The sequence below is a fragment of the Miscanthus floridulus genome, chromosome 1 (genome assembly GCF_019320115.1).
Source record: "Miscanthus floridulus cultivar M001 chromosome 1, ASM1932011v1, whole genome shotgun sequence".
Taxonomy (NCBI): Eukaryota; Viridiplantae; Streptophyta; class Magnoliopsida; order Poales; family Poaceae; genus Miscanthus; species Miscanthus floridulus.
In genome coordinates, this window is record NC_089580.1 from 92,931,143 (window position 1) to 92,953,613 (window position 22,471).

The 22,471-nt window shown below is 41.8% G+C and overlaps 2 protein-coding genes and 1 long non-coding RNA gene across 7 annotated transcripts; 1 reads left to right on the plus strand and 2 right to left on the minus strand.

The window, feature by feature from the left end:
- Window positions 1-862: 862 nt before the first annotated feature.
- LOC136537834 (SPX domain-containing protein 3) lies at window positions 863-7,786 on the plus strand. Of its 3 annotated transcripts, none has more exons than XM_066529813.1 (3): window positions 866-1,409; window positions 1,491-1,641; window positions 7,253-7,786. In XM_066529813.1, exons 1-3 carry the CDS (start codon window positions 1,116-1,118, stop codon window positions 7,636-7,638), a joined length of 831 nt encoding a protein of 276 aa, XP_066385910.1. In that variant the 5' UTR covers window positions 866-1,115; the 3' UTR covers window positions 7,639-7,786. The 3 variants fall into 3 exon arrangements, with proteins under 3 accessions (XP_066385902.1, XP_066385910.1, XP_066385919.1); XM_066529822.1 differs by having other exon boundaries at window positions 870-1,358; XM_066529805.1 differs by having other exon boundaries at window positions 863-1,641.
- Window positions 7,787-7,972: 186 nt separating this feature from the next.
- Window positions 7,973-15,978, minus strand: LOC136537811 (uncharacterized). 3 transcript variants are annotated; one of them, XM_066529790.1, is made up of 10 exons: window positions 15,802-15,977; window positions 15,551-15,708; window positions 11,979-12,266; window positions 11,635-11,764; window positions 10,883-10,990; window positions 10,683-10,785; window positions 10,484-10,609; window positions 8,828-9,021; window positions 8,374-8,504; window positions 7,975-8,309 (listed from the first exon to the last, which is right to left on the minus strand). In XM_066529790.1, exons 1-9 carry the CDS (start codon window positions 15,852-15,854, stop codon window positions 8,414-8,416), a joined length of 1,251 nt encoding a protein of 416 aa, XP_066385887.1. In that variant the 5' UTR covers window positions 15,855-15,977; the 3' UTR covers window positions 7,975-8,309; window positions 8,374-8,413. The 3 variants fall into 3 exon arrangements, with proteins under 3 accessions (XP_066385894.1, XP_066385887.1, XP_066385881.1); XM_066529797.1 differs by having other exon boundaries at window positions 7,973-8,504; window positions 11,635-11,761; window positions 15,802-15,978; XM_066529784.1 differs by having other exon boundaries at window positions 7,977-8,504.
- A 2,435-nt stretch (window positions 15,979-18,413) lies between these two features.
- LOC136489723 (uncharacterized) lies at window positions 18,414-22,208 on the minus strand. The gene is made up of 4 exons (XR_010767428.1): window positions 22,167-22,208; window positions 21,470-21,776; window positions 19,380-19,433; window positions 18,414-18,598 (listed from the first exon to the last, which is right to left on the minus strand). It is a non-coding gene; the product is annotated as an uncharacterized lncRNA (long non-coding RNA).
- Between the last annotated feature and the right edge of the window lie 263 nt (window positions 22,209-22,471).

The following is a 22,471-nucleotide window of genomic DNA, read 5'->3' on the forward strand; positions in this document are numbered from 1 at the left end:
GAAAAGAGTTAGATGAGCACGGAAGGCAATACTATGTTTTTAGAATGATGCAATAAGCACCCACTATAAACCGATGGTTTTGCGAAATTATATGAAATGGAACTTTTAATGATCAGCACCAATGTAAATGGAAGACAGCCCTGCCCAGTGAACGAGGTAACTTAGGGTGTGTTTGGTTTGTGGAGTCACCCCATGCATCATGAGATGATGCATCATGAGTTCATCACATGAATTTTAATGGAACAAACTCATTTCTCATGCATATACTAATTATTAGCTTGTGTGTAATGAGGTGGTGATAGATCAACTCATTTTATTCTTCAGACCAAATACAAAAAATGAGAAGTGAGAATGTGATAGACCACCCTGTTCCTCGAAGCAAACAACCCCAAGATCACGAGTGACAATAGGAAGGTTCTGTTGAACGTCAACTGTGCACTTTTGAAGATCCCATGGAATCATGCCTTCCACGGACCCCAACAAAGCGCATGCAAGAGAGTAGTAAGCGTGATCAACGGGACAGCAAAACCTCTCTGGAGACTCAAAGCTATGACTCAGTCGTGGCATGTATGGAATATGCCTTGCACATATTCTTGGATGTTTTCTGCCATAGGCCCATAGCTCTAGCCGTCTCTGACGCTTTACTCCTTGTCTGAAGGATTATTCTCCCTGTGACCCGGCCGGTTGCTTGGACATGCCAGTCAGCGACGAATACGGTTGGTTAGGACTTGAGACTAAAAACCTTGTTCAGTCACGTTGTGCACCGTACCATCAATAGGCTCTCACCTTCTCCTCACCGACCTCCATGCCTACCAAGGCATATGCCGTGAGATATTCCCGGCGTACTAAACCCACCTTGCACTCTTCATTCAGTCTTGCATTGACTCCTCCCCAAAAATCTTTCATGTCATCTTCCCCCACAGCCCATCCTCCGCCTCCCTCGCACCCTCCATAAGATCACCCCTAACCCAAGTAAATTTCCATTACTACACCATCACAAATCTATGCATGAAAAGGAAGCGCACCTGCATTAATGCATCTTTTGTTCAGAACGTCTTATTAGAAGCTGTTGCGTTGATCGAGCAACCGTACGAGTCTCAGTATCGTGAGGGAAGATGAAGTTTGGCAAGAGGCTCAAGAAGCAGGTGGAGGAGAGCCTCCCGGAGTGGAGAGACAAGTTCCTGGCGTACAAGCGCCTCAAGAGGCTCGTCCGCCTCGTCTCGGCGTCTGGCTCCTCGCCCCGCCGCCACAGGGGCAGCGCTGCCGAGGCCGCCTTCCTCCGCCTGCTCGACGCCGAGGTCGACCGGTTCAACGCCTTCTTCCTGGAGCGGGAGGAGGACTTCGTCATACGGCACAGGGCACGTTCGACCTTCTCCTTCTGCCTGCACTCCGATCCCCCCTCCATACGCGTGCGTGGTGTCAATGCGAGTGCGCACCGGTGTGAGTGTGACGTACGATTGCGCGACTTGATCGTCGCCTGTGCTGCGCAGGAGCTGAAGGAGATGGCCAAGAAGGTGGCCGAGGACGCGCTGCGGCGGCGGCCGTTGTCGGCAGCGGAGACGAGGAGTGTGCGCAAGGAGATCGTGGACCTGCACGGGGAGATGGTACTGCTGCTCAACTATAGCGCCATCAACTACACAGGTTGCTTCCTAGTTCCTACTGCCTCCACCTGTCAACTCTGCTTAATTTGCCCGGTGCCCCTCTCTGTTTCTATGAGTAGTGCTTTGCTTGTGGCGCGAAATGGCGCAGATGTTTGCCACTTCCTTTTTTCCTTTTTTTTTACACTTTACAAAGAGAGAGTATATATGTTTGCGGCTTGGCGCAACTGCAAGTGTCTGTTCGGGGTCATTCGATTCTACTACTCCGTAGCTCTAAACCAGCCATACTCTTTTTTGTGTGTGTGGAATAGATTGTGTTGGCTTCGGACGGACCATTGAATCTAGATAGAAAACTTGGGTTCATCAGCGTCAGATGCACGCATAGGGACAGTACAGGAAGGGTAATGCATAGTAGGAGTATAGCACGCGACTGCTCCACGGAGCGCCGCCGGAGGATCTCGCAGCTCCAGCATCCCTAGCCCAAAATCTCTCGGATCTGAGCTCTCCTCTTCAACCTCTCTCCATTCATCCCTTTTGTGGCTCCTCTCGCTGCGTGCACAGGGAGATCAGGAAGCTCTTCACCGCAGCTACCGTCAGTCACCATGTGAGCAACAGGCGAAGCTCGTCGCGCCGCACGCGGGGGCCGCTCCCAGGCCGGCCGCCCGCTCGGGGCGCCTCTCCTCTGCCGGCAGCGCCGTGCAGGGGCACAGCTCTGCCGACCAGGTGGGCGCCGCTCCCTGGCCGTGCCGCTCGGGGGCGGGGCCGGCGGTGCTTTTGCCTTCCAGAACAGGTATTCACCGCAGGTTTTGACCCTCGACAGTGTAAGTCGGTGGTGATGGCCAAAATTTATCACCGCCGGTTGACGTTATCGTCCGGTGGCGGTGATAAGGATTTTCAGAAATTACAAAATCGCCGGGAGTAATAAGGATTTTTAGAAATTCTAAAATCGAGTAAAAAATAGTAAATTTTTTTTAAATCTCTGGAAGGTGTCACCTGCCAGCCACACGGTCACGAGTCATAAGTCATAAGTCACCTGATTTTTCGTGCAAAAATCTCCACGCTGCGCGGTGCTGGGATTCAAACCTAAGACCTGTGTTAAGTCACGCAATTTTTCACGCGTTGCGTAGTGCTGGGATTCGAACTTGAGACCTGTGCCCTCACGCATAGCTGCTCTAACCACTCTGCCCCTAAGTCACTTATGTCCATACAGCATGTATATTCCTTTAGTACTAAATTCTCATTATTTTAAAATGAATATTTAGAACCCTAAATGACTTGAGATAAAAAAAAAGTCATTAACTACAAAGTTGTTGTTCTGATTGAGATCTATAACTTTGATGTTGATGGTTTTGCCATTCGAGGTCGTTTGATAAATTTGAATTTCAAATCGTTAAAACTTCAGCCATACTGTTAGGACACCAAAAGATTTTAAATAAAAAAGGCATCAACTACAAAGTTGTAGTTCTCGTCGAGATCTACAACTTTGGTTTTGGTTGATTTTCCATCCGATGTCATTTGCAAAATTTGAATTTCAAAATTTTTGAACTTCAGATACGAATTTAAGATCCTAAATGATTTCTAATAAAAAATTGTCAACTACAAAGTTGTAGATCATAGCGAGATCTGTAACTTTCCTTTTGATCATTTTTTCATCTGAGGTTGTTTGTATAATTCAAAATTTTTGAATTTTAAAATATAAGAGCTTCAAACAGAATTCTGGGACTATAAACAATTTCAAATAAAAAAGTCATCAACTACAAAGTTTATAAAGTTTGTTTTCATCCGACTTTATTTGAATAAGTTATGAATTCTATTGTGCTGCAGCATAAATCATCACCACCGGTTCTTATTACGAACCGTTAGTAAAAAGATTTTCACCACCGGTTGGTACCACACAACCGGCGGTACAAATAGGTCGACCATCACTACCGGTTGGTAACACAAACCTGGCTGTAATGATATGCTTATCATCGCCGGTTCGTGTTACCAGCCGGCGGTGATAACCGCCCAAATTTTCACCAACGGTTTATAACACGAATCCGGCAGGTGAAAATCATTTCACCAACGGTTCCGTAATACGAATCGGCGGAGATGAGTATAATCGCCGGTTTTTAGCAAACCTATGGTAAAAGTGGTGGCGGTGATTACTCGTTATGTAGTAGTGTTCCCCTGCTCGCTGAAGGGCAGCGCTGCGGCCTCGTCTCCTCCCCGCGTCCTACGGCATCTCTAGATCCGGCGATCGGCGACCGGCGTCAAGCCTCCTCTCCTCCGGTCGCGCCACCAGCACCTCCCCAGAGCTTGGGGCTGCCGCCGCCCCTCGACGCCCGGCCAGCGTCAGCCGCTCATCGACCCGACCGGCTGACTCCATCTTCAACAACGCCACGTGACCCCGCAGCTCAGGCTACCTCTGCACCGTCGTCGTCCCTCTCAGCTCCGCCTACTACCGCCACCGACCAGGCTCCACTGCCGTGCCATCTCGTTACGGTGTCCTCATACCAGCACCGCGTCAGACCGCTTTGTCTCTACAGGTCCTCCCTTACGTGGATTTGTCTCGCCATTCGTCGCCGTGAGCTTAGCCTCATGCCGACGCGGTCATGCCGTCATCCCCGCAGCTACAGTTGCTGAATCAAGATAGGGCCATGACTCCTCTACCGCTGTCAGCAAGTGCCACCGTGGAGAAGTCTGTGGATCAAAAGAGTTGCTTAGTGTCGCGACGACCTTCGATCATCGCCATCGCCATGTGCTCTAGAGTCAGAGCGGAGCATCGCCTTCAAGAGATGGGCTCGAGACAGATGTTATCGTTGCCTCGCACGAGATCACCAAGTCAGCTCCTGCACGGATTCTTTTCGACACATTCGATGTCGCCACCCAGGACATAGGGAGGGGCACTGCCATCTTAGCTCCACCTCTTCTACTCCGTGGGTCAACTCTTCTTCGATGCGTTCTTACCATCCTCAACAGATGAAGAGTTGGGCTGACGTCGTAGCCATGCCTTCGCCGAGCACTGTGGCTCAATCCACAGTCGTGCCTCTGACTAAGTCTTTGCGATCGGAGATCCAACAGTTGATTTTAGATTGTTTGCGATCAGAGCTCCAACAGTTGATTGTAGATTGTTTGGAGGAAGTGTTGCGTCCCGTGAGGGAGGAGACTTCTACTATCAAGTTGTAGCTGGCATGTTTGGCCAACCATTTGGAGTTTGCTAGAGCCACATGGAGACCATACTTCTTTTTCCAACATGCCTGAGCTCTTTGGCCTATGTTCTCCAGTTCATCGCTTGCCAACACCATCAATCCTCACTTCTCTTGTGTTGGCATGTACGCCTTCCGACTCCTTGGGGCCGGAGGAGACAGTGAGCACAACAATCCCTATCACCGATGAGGTGGCCACAAGGACGATTGACATAGAGATTCACCAAAAGATGCCCATGGAACAAGCCGCCGAGGGGCCTTTAGTGACGTTGTCGACCCTTGCTTCTCTTGTGGAGACTTGCATGCCTACTGACTTCTTCAGTGAAGATTCTCTCAATGACGAGATGGCCTTAGAGAAGGTTGTTGCAGTGCCCTCGAGGACCTCGTTGCTACAGACCATCGCACTTGTTGAGGATATTGTTGTGGTGGAGGATGTGTCCGATGATGAGGAAGTTGTCTCACAAGTGACAATTGAGAACCCCATCTTTCTCATCACCATTGAAGACAACCCTATGCACTCTATGACCAAGGTCAAGGAAGAAGTCATCACCATTGGAGACGGCCCTTTGCATTCTACGACTGAGGTCAATGAAGATAGAGGATCCATCAATTACTGCAGCATCTTCTTTGAAGGCAACAGCTATTGGAGGAGAACGATCTGACATGTACTCCTATACGCCCACCTTCACCATCGGTTACAACTACAAGATGCCGACGCAAGTCCTATGATAGATCTTCGCTTCGTTGAAGTGGCCGCATTGCAAAACGCAACGTGTTAAAGGATTTGGGACGTTGTTGGGAAGGATGGGAAGATCAATGATGATGCAATGCAAGAAATTATGGTTTGCCTAAAGGAATTGTTGCCACCAAACCTCCTCAAGCCACTGATGAGTTTAAAAGGTCGTGCCTTTTGGGACTTTGTGGCAGAGGCCTCTTTGCCACTTCGTTAGGGGTCTTGAACCATGGCGCAAGTGCGACTTTAGTGTCCTGATGACGACTGTTTGTCCGAGTGATGTGTGTCTCTTGGCTGCCTATTGCGGAGGAGTTTGTGGAGGAATGGATCTTTGGTGTACAATAGTGTTGTTTTAGTTTTTTTTTTTTTTTTGAGGAATCAGGAGAAGCAAGAAGCTCCTACTGCAAATTATAATAAATAAAAAGACATACAAAGAATTCACTAAAGAGAGATTACAGAGAGAAAAAAGGAAGAGGGGGTTCAGGAAACAAAGAAAGAGAGGAAGAAGATCAGGTAAATTACAAATGAGACTGAATCCATGATTCTAAGAGAGGGGTGATCCTTGCTTTTGTCCTGTGTAGCAGCATAAGTGCTTAAGCCGTGAGGTTCCTCTTACAACCATCAACTGAAGCAACCTTGTTTCTGAAGATAACATCATTCCTCACCATCCAGATGGACCAGCATACAAGAATAAAGATGTCTAAAGCAAAGGGAGCAGACACATAGTTTCTCCAAGCCTCAACGATCTGGAAGATTGAGAGGTTGCCTGCATATGCAAAGTTCAGAGCCCACCAGCAATTCTTGGCAAAGTTGCAGTATAAGAGTAGGTGCATTAGTGTTTCTTCTGTTTGCTGTTGACAGAGAACACAATTGTAATCATCTAGGTGCATTGTTCTCCTTCTCATCATGTTTCTTGTACTTATCTTGTCTTTCATTACTAACCAAAAGAAGATTTTGTGTTTACTTTGGCAAGAAGTTTTCCAAAGCCTTTTGAATGGTGGGGTCAACTTGGGTGTGTCCTGTGAGCAGTTTGTAGGCTTTGGAGGAAGAGAATTGTGAGGATCCCCATATATAAGTCCAACTGTCATTCATGGGAGTGAGGGTTATTGAAGAGAATAGTATTGTTTTAGTTGTTTAGTTGTTTCGGTTGCTTTAGTTGTGTGGTTGTCGTTTTGTTGTGTTGTTTCGATGTACTACCTAGTCTAGGGACTGTTCTTTTTAATATAATTGGTAGCTCTCCTGCCTAATTCGTTAAAAAAATAGAAAACTTGAAAAAATTTTTAATCAACACGTTAGTAAAGCGAGTTATCCAATTAGTAGCTCGAAGGAGTAGACCACATAAGGGTATGAGCTGTAGCAATTTGCCGGATTGCACTACACATAATTTACTCGACATTTGAGGTTTTGTCCTGATAATATAGCCGGTGAATGTGGTTGTTCTTACTCATTGACGAGGTAGGGGATCATACGAGGTAGCAAGAACGGCTTTTGCAGGTACCAGCCCGTTTCAAGGTAGTGGTGCAGTTCCAATTGTGAAGAACTACGAACCTTTTTTTATTTATTTCCGTGGGTACGCAACCATGTCGTCTTCTGTGGCAGCCCCACAGCCTGTGACTTCTGACTGCAAATTTCATCAGGGTTGAACTCTTCAATTGGCAGCCCATGAGTCAGTAGTGTACATATTTTTATGCAAGATGGACAGAGTCAAATAATTGTGGAGTCAAACTTTGCAGGGCTGGCAAAGATCCTCAAGAAGTACGACAAGCGCACCGGGCGGCTCCTGCGGCTGCCCTTCATCGAGAAGGTGCTCGGGCAGCCCTTCTTCGCCACGGAGCTCATCTCCAGGCTCGTCCGCGAGTGCGAGGCCACCATGGAGGCCGTGTTCGAGGCCAGCAGAGGCCACGCCGGCGCGTCGGCAGGGACGGCCCCCGTGGCCGCAGTAGCAGCCGCCGATCAGGGCATCTTCCGGAACACCGTGGCCGCGCTGGTGACCATGGGCGAGCTCCGTAGCGGGAGCTCCACGTACGGCCACTTCTCGCTGCCACCGATGGCCCCACCGGAGTCCGACCTCCTGCGGTGCGGGTGCGTCCAGGTCGCCGCCGGTCCAGTGTCCATCTGACTATCTCAGAGATTTTTTGCTGTACTCTCCGACGGACAGTTACTGGTGCTAGATTGTCATACGAGATGAGAAATGCAGGTGCCTATCGTATAGTAGCTCAGCGTGCAGACATGTAGGCTTTCGTTTCCTAAATACAAATTTACAGCACTTCCACTAATTTGTGAAAAAGCCTTAAAATTCTGTCAAATTCCCTTCTTTTTTTTTTCTTTCTCAGCATCTACGCAGTTGAATCACCAAAAAAGGAAGTATGAAATGAGCAATATCATATACAGTAGTATATAGAAAGAAAAATGGCTCAGCAAATTCCATCAGCGTGCATGCTAACACTTCACACATATCGAACAGCTTGCTGGAATTTATGACACACAAAATTTCGACTAGCCAAGGCCCAGATTAACCTATGGCCAGATAAGAACAGCCACCTCTACACAACCAGTCTAACCATATATTTGAACCACTCCTATAGTAAAACAATTCTTCCATGACATCACGCCCCATTCCCTCAGACAGTTTACACCCAAAATGCCGCAATAACCATTCCCTCAGACAGTTTACACCCAAAATGCCGCAATGGTTACAGCGAGGCGTGAGAATGCTTGCATCGATTCCCTGCAGTTTGACAGTAACTGGACCCACAAACAGGTGATTCCACTGAAGACAGCAACATCGCTCTACAGGCAACAGAGCATGATGTGTACAAGAACACTTGGATTCCAACAAGATTGCAAATCCTACCATCAGAACACCAATCAGACTTTGCAGTGCTTGTCTTCTTTCAAGATGTTGCCTTCCGTCTCACTACCAGATCATCAGCTGAGTAATACTCAGCAATAAGCCGATACATATAAGATGGACTGTGGCCCCCACTGCCAGGCAAAGACAACTATATTAAGAAAACGAACTGAATGATTTGAATGTAGGTGCATGAAGTGTATGGATATGATAATAATGTATGTCCAGGTGAGGTAGGAAACCAAAGGTATCCTCAATTTACTCACAATTCTTAATCAGAAGTTCAGATACATGCAATTATCTAAGAAAAGAAATTGATTAGGCCGATATAGTTCTCATAAGGAAACTTGCATGGAACGAGCACACCAGGCACCAAAAAACTGCTGAAGCATGCAGCACCAAGTACATATAACTATTCTCTTCTATTACCAGATCACAGAAAATGCTGAGAACTTACGTGTCAGTGATGAATAGGCTCACAAGCTTCGGTGGCACATAGTCAAATGTTGGGTTGACAACATTTAGCAAGGGGCTGCCATCCTGAGTACTGAAATTCATGCAATCCGAGAACTCGCCAAAATCGAGCAAATCAGACGGCGATTTGAGTTCATTCAGTAACACTTCTGGGTTGTGTGGATACAATGGACACAGCTGCACATGAGGAAGAGGGCAATTAAAATGGAAGCTTTAGAAACATCCTACTTCAAATCCATCTGATACCTTTGGGTTGCATGGGCATTCAAAAATTGTGATTTGTGAATGCCACCTATTTCCATTATTCTTTACTCATGGTCCTCAAATGTGTGCAGTCAACATTAAATAACTGACCCCTACTATACACACAAGTATTTAAACTTCTAGGAAAGAAAACTACTAGCAGGATTTTCATCAAAAGTACTTTGATGTCAATAAACATTTGCTAACTTTTTGCCAACGAATAATTGAAAAGATAATGGCCAAAAATGTGAATTGGAGTATGGAGGGAGCATTAATTAAGAAATTACGAAATTTTATAAGGTGATAAATACTTCACTTGAGAACTTAAGTGACACCTTGCAAGTAAATAGTGCTCTTAATGAGAGGCCTCAGAATTAATCCTGTTTGCACACTGACAGGATTATCCGATTTTCCTACTTGATGCTAAAAAAGAAACGATAACAGTGAATGCACTTTATGATATATACCTATGCTACTCTGTATATCAGGCGTCTAGTTAAGCATGACACCTGTGGAAAATGGAAGCATTAAAGAGATTTCCTGAGATGAGTAGAATATCTGTAGATAACATTACATCGCAGAAAGCCAGAAATAAGAAAACATTAGGTTAAGATACTGTTGGGGATTTAACTTCGCCAAGGAAACTCAGCCCCCGAAACTTCGGAGTTGAAATTGTGATTTCTATAACAAAGTTTACTTGAAGGAAAAAGAAACAAAGCGAAGATGGAAATTTGACTTCGTCAGAAAGATTTCGTCTTCGCTGAAGAGACCTCGTCTTTGCTGAAGAAAAGAAGAAAACAAGATTGGGCGAAGACAAGGATTTGACTTCGCTTAACATTTTGAAGACAGAAGAAGACAGAGTGAAAATCGACTAAGTCCAAAAAGACGAAGACATCAAGAAGATTGATGACCAAAATTTGAAGAATGAAGGCTCAGAAAGAGAAAAAGACCACTTCGCCCTTGTAGTTGAAAAAGGGTTGTAATTATTTGAATTAGGGGTAAAATAGTCATTTTATGTAAAGTACGAAGACTGGGCCCCTATAAATACCCCCTCTAACATGTACAGTACGAGCAGGACATGAATACACTTTGCCTTGTGTTCAGACTTTGATGCTTGTTTGATTATTTTACCCAACAGATACTATGATGGTATCATCACAATATGAAATTTGACAGCATCCTCATAAGTGCTGCAAGTCCACTTTTTCTTCATTAAATAAGGACAATGTAACAAGTGGGCTAATTGCAGGAGAATGCACCATCGAAGTATTGAACATTAAATTAAATTATGGACACATGTATACATTAGAAATAACAGTAAAATGTAGATGTAGACCCTGATTCTTATTTGGCTACTTAGGTTGCAAAATTTTGGGGGTAATGTGCAGAAATCAACCTTGTGGCTACCAGCAACCACAACAAAAGGCACAGCATGCCTTTGAGCAGCAAGAGCAACCATGTTCATGCCTACTGGTGCAATGACTCCACCATTTGCCATGATAGCATGCGCTCCAACTATGACCTTCAAATAAAATCAGGATTGGAATTATAATGGAAAGAAAGAATTTGCGAATTAACAATGACTACACACATACCATGTTAACTCGAGAGATCATAGCAAAAACTGCTGAATCTGTTATAACTGTAGTTTGTACACCTTTCTCAACCAGCTCTTTTGCGAGAACATGGCCCTGATATCTGATTCCAACATAAACATTGTGACACTGTGTCAGGCAAGAGTATACTGTGCACAAGAAACAATTAGGTTACAATAAAGTTCAAATAATGCACAAACCTTGGAGCACCTTCAGCAACAAATACACGAAAAGATCGCTTCTTCTCTTTTGCAGCATACAGGAACTCCTTGACGGTTCTAGAACGACCTAGAGTTAGGATTACCTCACTGTGGCAAATGATAAACAATTAGTGTGTCAGTAAGCAAGCAATATATTTCAGCTGGTACTGAGGTACCCATATTCTATAGAGAACCTCCATATCTAAATATCTAATTAACAGAGTAATTAAGACTTCACACCATTGTGTTTCAGATACTGGTCAATCTTTTAATGCTTACATATCGAAAGGCAAATGTTTCTTAGGCACATTACTCTAGAGCAAAATGCAAAGAATGTTGCAATGGGTTACTTGTATGAAAAATAAAGTTTTCTTTGCATCAGAATATAAATAAATTATTGAGAAACTTAGCTTATTTCATGAAATAACTTTTCTTTTAATAACTTGATGCAGTATTTTTACCAATGCCTTTTCTAGATGTAACAGTAATTTACATGATAAGCCATATGGACACATTCCCATGGCCCATTTTAAATTTTCATAACTTGACTAATAAGTTTGAAACAACTGAAAGACACCAGTATTTGCTGTTTCAGACGTGCTGTAGGATATATGTATTAAATATATCCAGAATACCTACCATATGCATCAGTTCAACATTGTATACCGCCATTGAAGCAGCTTAAATAAAAAAGGCAGTTGATACTAGCTTAAAGCAATACTGATGTATCTTAGCCAAAGCAAAGTTCATACTTTTGGTGAATAAGTTCCACAGCTTGCTCAGAAATCGGCTCATAGCATGAGTCAATCTCATCAATAAGATCACCAATGGCTGCGATGACATCATGCTTCAGTTTCCTAGTCGAGCTCTTATCTCCAGCTGCTATAGTAGAACAAACATGACTTCAGTGCCAATAATGACATAAAAAGGCATAAAACCCCTACAAGGTTAACATAAATGACTCTGGTAATATTATTCTTAAAACATGTTTCTCCAAATTATACAGAAATAACAAAGACTACCAGTTCAGGTGGAATATTTAGTAGTGAAAGAGAACACTATGGCAACAAGCAGGAAATAACTGATGCGAACATACATTTACTTTTTCCGTCTGAGTCACCAGTTGATGATGCAGTGCGGGAAATTGCAGGACTCACAGGAATGTCTTCTAGCAGAGTCTGCAATGAAGGTGCACGAAGGGCATTTCTAGCATGTGCAGCAAGAACAGCAGCAGATAATGCAGGGCGATCATCATGTTCACTGTCATATTCACCATCACTGTCAACCGTAACAGAAAGACCTTCGATACCAACTGCTGTGGAAGATATATCCTCCTCCTTTATTATATGTAAAACACGTCTCACAATGTTTCCAACAGCCAGCTCTGCAAAAAATAAAGAATCCACATTTACCTTAATATATACAAAAATATAGGTAGGGGACTCCCCTGCCGACGATTTAAAAAAAACAAAGGGATAGGTAAGGTATCCTGTCTATTACTGCTATATATTGCCACTTACAGGAGGCTGAATTAAAAGCGTCACCCTCGAATAAAGCTACAAACATGCTGTGATGACAGCATCTTTATTATCTGACATCCAAGCAGCATACAGCTACTAGATTACTCAACTAACTTCCTGATTGGCACCTAATTACCAAAAAAAATTGCATTGTAACACCCTCCAACTAGAAAGGTGGTAGCATTTTTGCTCCCTCAACATGCAAACCCTTTGCAGGAGATCAATTGAGATAAAGACAATATGTTGACAACTTCAAGTGTTTCAGCCTCTTGGCACTTCTCTTCATAGTTGATAAGTCAAATTTAGCCCCTGTCGTCACGATGCTTCACCATCCTATCAACGCTACCAGACTCAGGCTTGAAATTGTCATCATAGGTTACAACATTCTTGGAGATTATATATTACATGTTCAATAACTCTTCTTCCCACTTGCAGCCTGTGCCTACTGTTCACATTCTGCATGTCCATTTCTGTTGCTATGAGATAAACTTTTCGCGTCACATCTCCAGGTCAGCAAGCTTATCCTAGAGACGCTTCAATTCAGTTGTCACCTCAAGCAAGCAACATCAAGTTGCCACAAATGGAAGTGTGCCTCTTCAGCTGAGCCAATAGGCCTCACCTCCAAAGCAGCAAGGGTTAACTCACTCTAAATGCTCCACCAAGGCCTTCAAATGGGATTTCGACTTCTTCAAAATAGTATGATGTAGCACTTTATAGCCATTGGCTCATGCAATCAAGGTGTGTTTAATCCGATCAATGACTTTGATCTTTTCAAGTGGATTCTTCCTTATCAGATCCTACATTGTTTCCAAATCTCCATACACCTTTGACCTTCCTTGCCTGAAATCCATATTTCCTATACTGTTTCATGAGAAGTATCAGGCTAGGGCTGTGTAAGGAAATTTGGTAGCAAATTAATATCTTATGAGAAATAATCCTCTCATCCACTCATTAAGATCAAATTCATTAATAAGATTAAATAGATCTTGGATAAGTGGGCCAATGGCTATAAGGTGTTGAATCTGAATGGTATAGATAATTTGATGTCCCATTTGAAGGCCTTGGCGGGGCATTTAGAGGACTAGTAAACTCAAGTAGGTGTTGACAAGACTTATTGACTCAACTGAAGAACACGGATAATGCTATTTGCAGTGTTTGCCTCCTCCAAGATGGTAGACAGATTTAAGCTAATCAAGGATGGGCACAATGAGATATGGCGATACAAAATAATCTCCCAGCAAAAGAAATTGACAGAGTAGGTGGCAAGAAAGTGGGTAGAAGAGTTCATGGGCCTTGGGAGATAACCCCATGTTCACAGGAATTTTGTGATACACGAGATAATGTCAATCACAATTTGGCATGGTGATGACACAAGGAACCAAGTGAAACATATCAGCTAGGCGAAGAAATGGCAAGAAACTGAAATTCGGCAATATGTTGCCTGATTCATATTTGTCTAATCTCAATTCAACTGGTGTGCAAGGTTAGTCCATTCGAGGATGAGGAGTCAACAGTGATAGGATCAGGTCCATGCAGTATCTATCTCCGCGGGAAGTTGATCTTTTTACTTCAGTCTTTCTTTGGCATAATATAAGGGCTCCTTTGTTGTGGATCTCTCCAAGATTATTTCCAGGAACTTCAGATGTAGTTGGGGCATCATCATCTATGCACCATTCAATTAGATGAGTATTTGGCAATGGCATTGCATTTATTCCACTCGGCATGTGAGAGCAAGAAGGGATCAGATAGTTCATTTATCAATTGTATACTGTGCCATTTAAACTATGTTACTCATAAACTTGATCAGATAACCATCATTTAAAAATATTACAAAACTAGTCTCCAACAAGGCTCAAACAACCTATATTCGCTCAGCTTTACCAGTACTACATGTCCTCACAATCCAGAACCTACTTGTTATCACTAATTACACTCAAGTGCAAACAGTATCATCAGAGCTTGAGACTAAACAAAATATAATGACCTACCCAGGTAAACATGTAACAGATCAAACATGAGAAAAATGAAAAGCTTCATACTGTTTCTCTTAAATTATGCAATACACCTACAGGTTAACTCTTGGTCACAAAACACAAAGTTCAATAGCAATGTACCGCAGCCCACTATTGAATGTGGTATCTCCAAGGTCAAAATCTGAGAACGCACATCAAAGCCAAGATCCATGCCATTCAAGCCATCAAATCTAATACAAATACATAGGTATTTCCTCCATTCCAAATTGTAAGTGGTTTCGGCTTTTCTATATAAGTAGTTTTTGCTATGTATCCAGACATAGTGTATATCTAGATGCGTAGTGGGAGGCATGTACCTAGAAAAGCCAGAACGACTTACAATTTGGAATGGAGGGAGTACAATAATAAGTAATGACAGCAGATGGCAATACTCATCTACAATCATGAGCAGCTGGGGTGGCAGTCTAAGAGCTACAGTTGAGAGCGAAATAAATTCAATAACAGTAAATATAACATAAGTTTGATAAAGCGAATGGAACTTTGAACATGAAGGTTCAGTTGTGATTTGGGGACAGACACAGAGGGCAGTAATATTATTGCAACAAGGGTATCACTGACCATGACTTTGATGGGAGTCTGGTTTGGAAAGAGAATTTCAACAACAACAACAACAACAACAACAACATAGCCTTTCAGTCCCAAGCAAGTTGGGGTAGGCTAGAGTTGAAACCCACCAAGAGCCCCAAGTCACGGTTCAGGCTCTTTTGGGTTTCATCTCCATTAAAGTGGCTAAGTTTTTACATTGGCTCGCCGCGCCTAACACAACCCTCCTCCTTTATCAGGGCTTGGGACCTGCTATGCTGAGACACCTGCTATGGTTTGGAAAGAGAATTTCGAACATGCCAAATACCACTTGGAAACCAACACAGTAATCAGGTCACCCTGACAGAATTCTGACATAAAAAGAAAAGTAAAAGCGAAAATTACAAATCAGGCACAGTGCATGGACATTAACATTGTACAAAGCTAATAAAATATAGCTGCAATACAGAGAATTTGCCATCCCTTTAGTCTTGGAGGACTTAATTAAGGAGATATGCTTAAGAAAGCACACAATGAGCAAACTACAACAGGATAGCATGACACCACAATGAAACAAACGTTGGAGCATTTACCGATGGGATTGGCAGCGATGAGCTGCTCCCCCACAGCGCGTACGGCATCGGCAAGCGCGGCCGCCTGGTTGGCGCTGCTACCCATCCGATGCTGCGACACAACCGACCGTAGCAGCTCCGCTGTCTGCCGGGCCACCGCGTGCGACCCCTCCACCTTCCTGCCCACCCAACACAGACACGCAACGGCATAAGCACACCAGAGCAACGGCGATTGAATCGGACGGGAGGGACGGGGAGAGGGAGCAGCTTACCGGCGCTTGAGCTTGAGGACGAAGTCGCTGACGAGCGGCTGCACGTCCGGCATGGCGAGAGCGCTGTGGGGACGCCGAGGGCCGGATGTGTTCGGAATTGGGGTCGGATCGGCGGCGAGAGGAGGCTGAGGGGTTAGGGTTTTCCGCCAAGGAGGAGGTGGAGAACTAACACTGAAGAAGGCGCGTGATTTTACGAATTTAGAATTCGGTCCTCGGGATGCTTTTGTGTGGAGCAAGAGAATCGATTTGGATTTATTTTTTTTAGTGGACTGGATTCTTGCCGAAATTTGCAACACTGAACGTGCAGTCGTGCACTAATTTTGTGCAAAAGTGTGGTTAGAAGTTAGATGAGTACAACTATATTTATGCAAGTTAAACTAATTTAATTTTAATAAAGTTTATAATAAATAATATTAACATTTATATCGTCTGCAAGGTTTACTATAAAAAATATAATTTCAAAATAATTCAATAATAATTATTTTGTATTATAAATATTAGTATTTTAAAATAATTTTGGTTAAACTTTAAATTGTTTGACTTGTCAAAAACTGAGAATTGTATTTTTTTATGGACGGATTATTAAATACTAATAATAAAATAATGGATACCAGTAAGTATGGCTTGATATCGAGCCAGCTCGGTCCAGCTCGAGCTGGCTCGTTAGGCTAATGAGCCAGCTCGGCTCGGGTCGTTAATATTATGAGCTAGAGGGGCAGCTCGGCTCAGCTAGTTACTGAGCTAGAGCTGGCTCGTTTAGCTCGCGAGCTATAAAAAAAGGACACGTATGTTTATAATATTTATGCTACATTAATTCCAGAAGGTGGCGTCCACCATTATACAACCATACATGATTAAGACATATCAGGTTCATCAAAACTATCAAGCATTCAACATAGCTGGTCCATCAATGATTATGCAGTTCCAGCATACTAACTAGTTGCTTGCCACCACAAACTTAGGAAAGTCTAAAGATTCAATGTCAGCATCATCATCTTCTCCCTAAAAAATAATCCATAAAATCAATAATTAAGTACCACAACAATTATAAAATCAAAATTCATATGAAACAACTAAAAATAAGCATTACATACCAATAGAATAGGTGTACACTTCTAGATCAGCATCATCATCTTCTGAATTTATGGTCATGAGCTGATAGGCCTCAACTCGTTTCAGCTCGTGAGCAGCTCGTGAGCTGGCTCGTTAAAATAACGAGCTAGACTTCCAGCTCAACTCGTGAAAAAGTTAAAACGAGCCGAGTCGAGCCGAGCTGAGCCGGCCATGAGTCGAGCGAGTTAGCGAGCCACGAGTATTTTATCCGGCCCCACCGGTAAGTGTGTTCATGTGTTTGTAATAGGATGTATAAGGAATCGATGTATAATTTATATATTGTTCAGTGTTAGTGCCTATAATAATGAGCTAGCTATTTTTGTTGAACTAGCAAACATATCGTTGGGTTCACTACACCACAACACCAAAATTAGCGATGGACGGTCTAACGCTAAAAGCGGCTACAGCGACAGACAATCTGACGCTAAAAAGTTATAGCGATAGACTTCTACAGACGCTGTAAGTCATGTCGCTAAAAATCTTTAGCGTCAGACATTACTCTTAGCGATAGATAGTCCGTTGCTTTGAATTTTTTTAGCGACAGATAGTCTGGTGCTACTCTTTAGCGATAGATAGCCTGCCAGTACTCTATAGCGACGACAATTTGAAGTTACAAATGTTTTTAGCGACGGATGGTTTGACGAGATCATTTAAATGCATTTAAAAAAATAAAAGGCTATTTGGTTGTAAATTAATACAAAAGTAACATCATTGTGCACGTTTCTCATACAAATATTCATTCATGACCAAGTCCAAACACTCACTAAGACATACATATATGGTCAGCCATTACAAACATGAATCAATGATTCATCAATGATAAGTCTACAGTATCAGCTACGTGTATCCAAAAGCGATAGACTAGCACCTAAATCAGCTTTTAGTGACAAATCATCCACAAACTTGCTAACTATTATGCAAACTGTCAAATATGATGCAAATCATCCACAAACTTGCTAACATCTATGATCCTGTATCATCAGTAATAAAAAAAAGATAGATGTCACTATGATGCAAACTGTCAAATATGAGGAACATGCAACCGCAAAATAGAATAGACACTGTAAAAGAGGTCGAATAAGTACATTCTAACCGATTACCTTTGCAGCACCAATTTCGTCCTAGAATAGTTTTTTTCGAGGAAGTTGTCATTCAGTATGTCTTCCTGATCTATTTTTAACAAGAGGTATCAGTTATAACTAAAATGCAACAAAGACAATCCCGTTACTTGCTTGTCAAATCATTTTCTAGACCTACTTGTGATTATTGGTAGCAGGTTTAGTTGCGAGTATGCAAAAATAAGGAGCGGACACTTCCTCAGAATGTAGAAATAAGAATGGTATTAAGTAACATTTTTTCGTTAAATGACGGCAAGAGTTCTGTCACGCTATATTATTAAAATACAGATAAGAAAAGGGAACCACGGAGGCAAACAAAAAAATAGCCAAGCCTGTAAAATTAATTGTAAAGCTTAACAGACAGTGGTAGCATCTTGAATACCTTAATCAGATAGTATGTGTGTTTGTAACAGGTGCTTCGTGGGAACATTGCGATCCAGCATGTGATAGTCTGTAACATATGAACAGACTACTACAAATAGAGGACCACTAATTTGAGTGAGCATCATACCTTTTATGAAGCGGCGCTGGAAGAATCATGCTAGCATTAGTGTTTGCAGATGGGGCTGCAGCAAATAAAGCAAAATTCAACCAAATTAGATTTAGTAGGACAACTTGTGGACATGGGAAAATGAAGCAGCAAAATATGATTCCATCTTGCAAATTTGTCACGCAGCAGTAAAAGGTTTGGTACCATAGGTAGTATGAAATGGTGTTTAAGGTAGGACTGTAGAAAGTAGAACATTTGGCGGAAATAGCATGCACAAACCAAAGGAACATGTGCAATAGTCAGCAAGTATGTTGATGAGGTATGGGACTATTAAATATTAATAATGTATAAAGTTGTTTAACCAAATGTAGATGCTTTAGTTTCTCAGCCTAACCGATCAGTAAGGTCACCCAATGTAATACATGAACTGTAGTTTGCTATAATAAAACCCTGAAATCGCACATATGCAACTTCGAAAACCTAGCTAGACTACTTTTAATATCAAACCAATTGTTTTTCACTGCTTATCTATATCAGGCTAAGAAATAATAAATTTTTTAAATTGCACACCAAACTGTCACAGTAATGATAGTAATGCTCATTCTGCCCACAAATTAGAATATAGGATTATCATGCCGATATCGAATTTTGTCTATATTTTTTGTAATGCATAGCTCAATATTAAAAAATGCTGGTACCATTGCCATGTTTTATATCCAAGCTATCGTTAAGAAGGAATACAGAGGAACGAAATTTAGAAGGGAATACATTAGAAGCTAATCGTATATGTTAGTAGAGTAGGATCAGGAAGCAGAGAAATATTTTTATTGTATGCAAAAGGCTAAACAAGAAAATACCTTTCATTTTTACCTTGCACTGAAAATAGCCTAGTGTAAGCTGAAATTGGGAATCTACATATAGGAAGACAACAATAAGCTATGTTGGCTCCATGGCATTATACACGTATCTAAGTTACATAAAAAGTTGCTCTGTTTGGATTGGAAAACACATTGACAGAAAAATGTCAGAGGACAATATACTATATCAAACACTAAGGATCATTCAGATGGATAGATATATAATTTACACGGAACATAGTAAGGCAGCATAGTTAGACGAACTGTCCATTAACTGAGAGAGCACTGTTTTTTTATATGAACACTTGACTGAGAAAATAAATGTAGAAATGACTCCAGTTCTTGGTGAAATAAGTAGGAATTGCATGTGAACTCGGAAAATAAATCCCAATTTGCAGTATTCAGAGTTTGAGCTTGGTTAAATCTATTTATTGTACAAGGTAACAGATCAATGACATATGCAACTTGTATCTATGTTAGATATTGTACTGAAAACATAAGGACCATAAATCATATTTTCATCATCTAAACATACTGCCATAGTATGGCAGTGCACAAATACAGTCATAGCCTAGTTTACTCTCACAGGCACTGATTTAATCCCCCCCCCCAAACAAAAAAAAAGCAGAGACATTATGAATCATTGAATTGGTATGTATGTAATATACAATTAACATTAGCACATGATTTAAGTGCATGTGAACTTATTTTAGAAGGCCACTTGGCTGCAATCATATCTGACGCCATCTAAGTCGTAAAGTTCAATGTGGTACACTAAAAAATTAATGTTACACATGTAACATTTACAACCGAATGAAACAACTTAGGCTAACTTGATTGGGAGTACCATGTCTCATGCTAAATCTATAGATTGTAAATTCTTTGTTGTTAGTCAGAACTTCCAAGTTATATTTGTTAATTTCTAATAATGCATTCACTTGGCAATATAGAAACCTTTTTAGAAAAATGTGATGACACTTAAAATATTGTATGAATTAATCATCCAATGTGTAGTAAGATAAAACCAGATAACCAAATTTTGAAATGTACAACATCTTTGGTACAATATAAGGTTAACTTAGAGCCTAAAATCTGAGATGAACTGAATAGCAGAACATAGGTTCATGTCACTTCCTAATTTAGTTGGCTTACCTTATCAATTTATTTCTCGAAATGGAACACAGATCCAACCAACCTGAACCAAAATATAAACTGTGTCAAGGGCATCTGCACATATGTATGCAATACAGAACAGAGCTGGCATGGACAAAGGCGATGACAAATATAAGTGTACATGTAAAGATGTTTTGCATTCCATTGGAGTTGCATTCCATCACGTGCACTGGGCATCAGGGATTAAACAACAGTCTGGTCACATTCATGCATGTATGGTAGCAACTACCCGTGAACCGATTGGTGAAGCAGCGGAAACAAGTAGGCTAAATCCAAATAAAGCGAAGTAGGAAAAGCAAGAGGGTGAGGGAGAACCAAAATGAAACGCAAAGAAAACAAGTGATGAGAGAAGAACAAATAAAAGCAGAGATAACAGGTACCAAAAATGATAGAATTGTTTTCAGCAAAATGAGGCTCATCATCGCATACGCCAAAGTGGCTCAGTTCATTAAGAATAACAAAAACGACAATATACATGTAATGGCCCGTGTCAATCCATATGCCAAATGGCTCAGTTCGATGTTATATCACTACAATTTGCCACTGTTACCGAGAGTATTAAAAAATGCAGAAAAGGAACCAGGGGACTAAAAGCAGGGGATTGGTTACATCACAAGATACCAGAAACAAGTTTTTTTTTGGAGGATAAGAGCATAGTATAACATAGTTGAAGAAAAACATAAAGCCCGGACAGCAACATTTTTTCAGTTAGCAGTCAAGTGCAGGAAATAAGATTGGATTGTAGGCTCGGAAAAGTAGGTCATCATTGCATATGCCAAGTGCCTCAGTTTACTAAGAATAACATAAAGGACAATATTTATGTAATGGTTTGTGTCACTCCATATGCCAATTGCATCAATTCAATAAACGCATATGCTGGGGATAAAATAAATCAATCAGCAGCATAGGCATTGTACCTCGCAGGCATTGGCATATGGTAAAATTGGAATGGCTACATCATCTGCAATGACATATGCTCAGGATAAAAAAAAAATCAGCAGCATTGGCTTATGGTTATATATGTTGAGAAGATCACAGCAGTAGCACAACGCATACAAACACGCTCAGATTGTATTGGCAGAACAGGAGCCTCTTGAGTAAGGCAAATCAACCCATACACACAGAAAACGAAATCAAGGGGCAAAGGTTAAAGGGGAATTTTTTAGGTGACCGTACAAACACCAAGCAAGTTCAGGTAGGAAGAAATCGAGCGGAGCACAGAATCTGCAAAGGTTAAAGGGGAATTTTTTAGGTGACCGTACAGTATATATGAGTTTCTAAGTAAAAACCTATAGTCTTCAGTTGCCAAGTTGTTAATCAGAATTCTGAGAACTGATCACAGGAAGGAATTGTAGCAGCTGCTAATGCTTATTAGAGGGGAATAATACAACGTCCTGATACTATTGCTACCAATAGACAGAAAAATAATCTGGCAAGAAAATGTAAAAAATGAAAACTAATTGTGATGAGCAATAGATTAGTGGTTGAACATGGAGTACTTAGTTTCATTTTTGCAGTGGGGAGTCAAGTATGATGCAGCAACTAAACAAGTAGCTAATTTGAGAACGAATTGAAGTTTATTTTGAACTCTGAATAATGAGTACTTCTACTGACCATTAGCCATGCTTGGTTTAGAGTTCAAACTTCAGAGAACAACTAGCCACTGCTGCCCACGCTTCGCTGTGGGTGATGTGCTTGGTATAGGAAAATTTTTGAGAAATATGGCTCATATGTCTAATATGTTTTCTCATCGTGTTGGTACGGAAGGTTGTCTCAATATTGTAAATGAAAATAGAGGTTGGCTGTCATTACATGGTGTCTATTCTAGGCCAGCAAATCAATGACATGTTAGTGGAAAGAAGTATTTGATAGAGTTGGCTCAAGCAACTAACACACTTAGATTTAAAGCACAACATTGG

Coding starts and splice junctions, on each gene's coding strand:
- LOC136537834 (XM_066529805.1), top strand. CDS start 1,116: ATGAAGTTTGGCAAGAGGCTCAAGAAGCAGGTGGAGGAGAGCCTCCCG. Junction 1,642..7,252: donor TAGCGCCATCAACTACACAG/GTTGCTTCCTAG, acceptor CAAACTTTGCAG/GGCTGGCAAAGATCCTCAAG.
- LOC136537811 (XM_066529790.1), bottom strand. CDS start 15,854: ATGCCGGACGTGCAGCCGCTCGTCAGCGACTTCGTCCTCAAGCTCAAG. Junction 15,709..15,801: donor GTCCTCAAGCTCAAGCGCCG/GTAAGCTGCTCC, acceptor TTGGGTGGGCAG/GAAGGTGGAGGGGTCGCACG. Junction 8,505..8,827: donor AGCCTATTCATCACTGACAC/GTAAGTTCTCAG, acceptor TTTGCCTGGCAG/TGGGGGCCACAGTCCATCTT.